We start from the raw sequence: 5,397 nt of genomic DNA on the forward strand, positions 1-5,397 counted from the left end.
ACTAACATTATGCTCATAGAGTAGTTTATTTAGACATTTATTATATCACAAAATATTTTCTACTTTATTATAACTGAAAYACATGCAGTATCTATAATAGTAAGTAAAGTAATAATAAATGAATAAATAATCTATAATAAACTATATGATATTTGCTAAACTATTAAATTGTGTTACAATGAAATTAACAGCCCTTAAATTTATTAACATTTATTTAAAGCATATATGATTCTGCAACACCCCTACAAAATAGTTGAAATCAGAAACAGTTTTACTCTTAAAACAAGGGTAAGGGAGAACTGTTCTTCAAATAAAACAGGTATGTTGAACGAAAATAGATGCTACACCTACACCTGCTGGCCATAGATGTAAAACACTACATCTCACAGGCTCAGTGGTTTTCTTTCTGTTTGAAGAAATTGTTTTTTTTTTATTATAACAATGTTGCTGATTTTGTTTAGAAAAATGATTTCGAATAGTTTTGTTCTTAAGTTAAATGTGTAAAATTTGCCACGTTTATATGAGAAAATGATTCATAAGTCAAAGCAACCTCTGCCTAACGTGAAGAACGTGGAAGTGACGTCTTTTTAAACTTGTGAGTGAGCGATGCGTTCAKAAACACTCGTAAATATTAAACGTTCAAAAGATAGAATAAAAAACATACAGAAAAATAGAAAAACGTGAGTGTGAACGTCAAATAAACCCCTAAAAATTATAAAATAGTTTATTTACCATAAATCTAGGATTTAAAAACATCTTAACCCTACTGTTTCAGCAACTGGAACGAGTTACTGTTAAAGAAGTTGTAATATCGGAGCTTCGAACGAGTTCATGAAAGCATCAAAAGTTCAGATGTGAAACTTAATCATGGACGAAAAAATGAGCCGTGCTGACACCGATTTCTCTCCAGGTACAACCAAAATATGTTTTATTCGTTCCTCGTTTGTGGTCTAAAATAAGAAAATGAATCAGCCACATCGTCTACAATTACTGTTGTAACTATTTTATTTTTGTATTTACCGACTCAATTAACTACAGCTGTTGTTGTTTACGGCTTGTTCAAACTCATTTCAAGTAACAAACACTATCKTTATTTGAGACAAAAGTTTGATAATGACAAATGAAAAGATGTAGTTCCTAAATTAGCAGCCTCGATGTGCTGAATTCAGGCCACCTCATCAGAAAGATAGTACAGAGTTAGATGGTAACCCAGTTTTGTGGGTCAGAGAAGCTAAAAATGAAAACAAAACTCCGTTCAAAATGCTGACAGTTTATGTTGAAACTTAGATATTTAGCATTAAAGTTATTTAACTGACCGTGACACCAGGCTCTATGTAAAACTGGGGATGTTTTGATAAATTCGGCTCTAAAGATTATCCACTAAACTACATTAATTATAAAAAGCAGTCTTTATACTTTCTAATAACCCATCTTTAAGGTTTCTGCTCAGTAATGTGCAACATTTACAACCAATCAAATGTCCTTTAAGTTGAAATCAGGACAGCACAATTTATTATTATATAATTGTTTTATTTGTATGAAAAAAAATCCCTTTGAATTTAGCAGTTTGTGAAGCTATGTAAACAGTTGGTATTTGACATATTTATTAACATATTTGCATATTGGGACAAATGTAAAAAATATATATATACAAAAATAATACAAAGCTGTCTGTGTTGTTAGGCTAATTATAAAATGTTCCCCTTTAAAATAATAAAATATTAACTTGTGTCCAKGCCAGACAGAAAAATATGTTATTTAAAAAATAAATTTCACGAACTTCTTATAATAAAGGTAGCATTCATTTGCTTTACCTTTCATCAAGTTTTTATTGTCCTCATGTCTAATTCCTATTATTTATTGCAGAACACATCRATTCAGTTTTTCATTGATTAAAAGTACATTATCACAAGTTGCGCACTCATTTATGGGACTAATTTCTTTCTTTCTTTTTTTTTTTAATGGAGACCCTGGAGGGTCAGGAAAAGAAGAAGGTGCCTCGTGTGATGGAGATCCAGAGAAAATCATCAGCAGACAGCTGAACGAACAGAGCCGGTTTGCTTTTGCTGCACTGTGTGGCGTCTCTTTGAGCCAGTTGTTTGGTGGTCCTGAAAACAGGTGGGTAGAGGATCGTGACATCATGACATTTTGAACATTCAGAACCCGTATCAATTTAAAATCACTGTGACTTCTTGTTTCTCAGTGTGTTCAGGGAGCAGTACTTGCACGGGCTGGTTTGCTGGTTGGATCTGGACGAGTCGGTGAAGCCAGTTATGGAGGCTTTCTTGTCGGGTCTGGGCTCCGAGGGCTCTGACACTTTTCTCTCCATCCTCCAGGCTGATCCTCTGCTGGTAGCAGGAGCTACTCCGATCGTCCAGGTGTCCGACAGTTYCTTTCTGTGGTCTGTGCTGCTATTAAATTCACCTTTTCTAACCAGCTTTGTTTTTGTGTGGCAGGATTTGGTGTCTTTTTCTGTCAAAGATGGTGAGAGTCTCTTAAATAGATCAAACTTGCTACAAATACAGAAGAAGCTTCTTGTTATTTGTAAGATGATTTGTTTTGGATTCAGGCCAGTACGATGCCAGAGCGAGGGTTCTCATCCGTCACGTCAGCTGTTTGCTTCGAGTCGCTCCGCAGCAGCTGGAGGAGTTCGAGGAAACGTTGGGAGAAAAGCTGAAGGAAGCGGGAGAGGAGWGCGAGTAAGATACGACTAAAAAGTCAGACACTTTTAGATTTTATTAACAACTGAAGCTATGAACATTTAGCTGGAAAGAAAATGTCAAAATTATGGGGAGCACTGAATGAAACTGAAACCGTAATGTTAGAGCTGAAAAATGCAAAAGCAACAAAACTCCTGTGTAAAATATAAGTAGAAAAATGCTTTCTAGATAACAGCTGCTTCAAAATGTTAGCTAAATGCTAAATAAAGCAAACGTCAAGATAAAATTAACAAAAATAAGTGAATCGTAGCAAAAAGCTATCTAAAGTAGCAAAGGGCTAGCTATAGGCTAAAAATGATTATTTTTTAAAAATAAAAATAACTGTTAGCTAAAATCTAAAAGTTGTAAAAAAGTTAGCTAAATGTTACAAGTAGCAAAAGGCAAGCTAAAAGCTAAAGTAGCAAAAGGATAGCTATMGGCTGGAAAGGTTTTCTAAAAATAAAAAAGCCACTGCTAGCTAAAATCTTAAAGCAGGAAAAAGTAAGCTACTAACTAAATGTAGCAAGAGGCAGGCGTAAAGCTGATTTAGCAAAAGGATAGCTAAAAGTAAATTGATAAAAGTAGCTGAAGGCTTTCTAAACATATCAATACCCTAGCTGAAACTATCAAAGGCTAGGTGGACAGTAAAATTAAARGAAAATTCTAAAAGTAGCTAAAGCTAACTAAAATATAAAAGCAGTTACAAGTAGCAAAAGGCAAGCTAAAAGCTAATTAGCGAAAGGAATGCTAGAGGTAGCAGAACAGTAGCTAAAAACTAAAAGTAGCATAAGAAGACAAAAGCAGTTTTTGAAGTGAACAATATTTCTAAACAGTGTTCAGTGTGGTTATACAAAACTAATGTAATGCTAGCATTAAGATAACGTCGTTGTGTGAACAAGGAGCTTATTGTTTCCCAGATGTTATCTTAAAGGGATTAAAACAGTCACCAGACTAATCTGTGTCACTCTGTTTCCACCAGAGAAGAGTCATCCAGGCGGTTGAAGAGAGAAAGGAGGCAAAAGTTCCGGCGTTACCTCCTCATYGGTTTAGCCACAGTGGGCGGAGGGACCGTGATCGGTGATTCCTCTTTGTTTCATGTCAAACATCAGCTAAAATATACAGCGAAATGGCTAAAAGTCATCTGAAGAGATTTACTTTCAAACTCTGCACTGGCTTTATTTCAGACTCTYTGTTGTCCAGGTGTGACAGGTGGACTGGCTGCACCTTTGGTGGCAGCTGGAGCCGGTGCCGTTCTGGGGGCCGGAGGCGCCGCTGCTCTGGGATCTGCTGCTGGCATCGCAATAATGGCCTCTCTGTTTGGAGCAGCAGGAGCCGGGCTGACTGGTAACAGCACTGAATAATTGTGTGGGAAGAGTTTATGCTGAGATTTTTGCCAAAAAAAAAAAAAATCACAATCTGCATATGTGTCATTCAAAATCTTTTTTTTTCATACGTTGCAGGATATAAGATGAATAAGTGTGTCGGGGCAATAGAAGAGTTTAAATTCCTGCCACTGAACTCGGGGAAACATCTTCACCTGACGATAGCAGTGACAGGTTGGCTCTGCAGTGGGAAATACAGTAAGTAAACTGTCTTCTGTGTTRCTACAGTCATGTCACTATGATGGGTTTAATTTTACTTTAAGTTGCTCCCATTTTCAAAGTGCAATTCTGAGTAGGCAGAAAGTAAACATTGTTTTCACACAAAACCAAACACTGAAACACTCTCTGTTACCTGCTCGACGCACACTTCTCGTACAATAGCTGCAAAAACACTTGACGTTGAAGCACAGCTGCTGTGTTCCAGATTCGTTCCAGGCTCCGTGGTGCAGTTTGGGCGAGTGTGGAGAGCAGTACTGCCTGGTGTGGGAGTCACGTTTCCTCAGGGACCTGGGCTCAGCCATGACCTCTCTGCTGGACGGGCTGGTCAGCATGATGGCTCAGGAAGCCCTGAAGTACACTGTGCTCTCAGGTAACGGGGGACAGGAGGGGACTTTGCATTTAGTCACCACTCTATAACTCCTCTCTAAACGTGTGAAACTAGATCATCTGTACATTTACATTAATATATCTGTATTATTTTTAGTCTTTTTTTATATTTAATTTACTGTATTTTACCCATGAAACTGACCAAACGTGCAATATACCAAACACCATCTCTCGTGACAGGCTGTACATATTTTTCTTAATATTTCTATTATTTTTATTGTACACTGTTAATGTGTACATAAGTGTGCTTATTTTGTAATCCTGGGTGTTTGTTTATTTTATTCTAGAGTGCTTATTTCTTCCTTTCACATTTCTCTGATCTGAACGGTTGCAGCTGTAATACCTGTAATTTCCCTCGGGGATTAATAAAGTATTCTGATTCTTACTGGATACTGATTTTCACCTGGTGCTACATGTATTTACCCCGCACTCCGATTCAGGTATCGTGACGGCTCTGACGTGGCCCGCCTCGCTGCTTGCAGCAGCCAGTGTCATTGACAACCCCTGGTGTGTTTGTCTGAACCGCTCGGCTGAGGTGGGCAAACATCTGGCACAAGTTTTAAGAAGCAGGCAGCAGGTATGGCACCTCTTTTCTATATTTTCTGTATTTCATCGACACATTTGTGACCCATCATATCGAAATGAGGATTAAGTCAAATTTGGACAAAATGACCCAACTACCGTATTTATTCAAGTATAATACGTAAAAC

General features: G+C 37.3%; 1 protein-coding gene across 1 annotated transcript in view; it reads left to right on the forward strand.

The window, feature by feature from the left end:
* Positions 1 to 851: 851 nt before the first annotated feature.
* Positions 852 to 5,397, forward strand: part of tmco4 (transmembrane and coiled-coil domains 4) — a 12,806-nt gene continuing 8,260 nt past the window's right edge. The window contains exons 1-10 of the mRNA XM_014015386.1: positions 852 to 910; positions 1,968 to 2,118; positions 2,204 to 2,378; positions 2,457 to 2,484; positions 2,570 to 2,699; positions 3,679 to 3,776; positions 3,900 to 4,043; positions 4,160 to 4,279; positions 4,506 to 4,670; positions 5,128 to 5,264. Of these exons, the coding sequence (XP_013870840.1) occupies positions 868 to 910; positions 1,968 to 2,118; positions 2,204 to 2,378; positions 2,457 to 2,484; positions 2,570 to 2,699; positions 3,679 to 3,776; positions 3,900 to 4,043; positions 4,160 to 4,279; positions 4,506 to 4,670; positions 5,128 to 5,264 (1,191 nt within the window). The 5' untranslated portion in view covers positions 852 to 867. The remainder of the gene's footprint in view (positions 911 to 1,967; positions 2,119 to 2,203; positions 2,379 to 2,456; positions 2,485 to 2,569; positions 2,700 to 3,678; positions 3,777 to 3,899; positions 4,044 to 4,159; positions 4,280 to 4,505; positions 4,671 to 5,127; positions 5,265 to 5,397) is intronic.

Source organism: Austrofundulus limnaeus, unplaced genomic scaffold (genome assembly GCF_001266775.1).
Source record: "Austrofundulus limnaeus strain Quisiro unplaced genomic scaffold, Austrofundulus_limnaeus-1.0 Scaffold128, whole genome shotgun sequence".
NCBI classification, from domain to species: domain Eukaryota; kingdom Metazoa; phylum Chordata; class Actinopteri; order Cyprinodontiformes; family Rivulidae; genus Austrofundulus; species Austrofundulus limnaeus.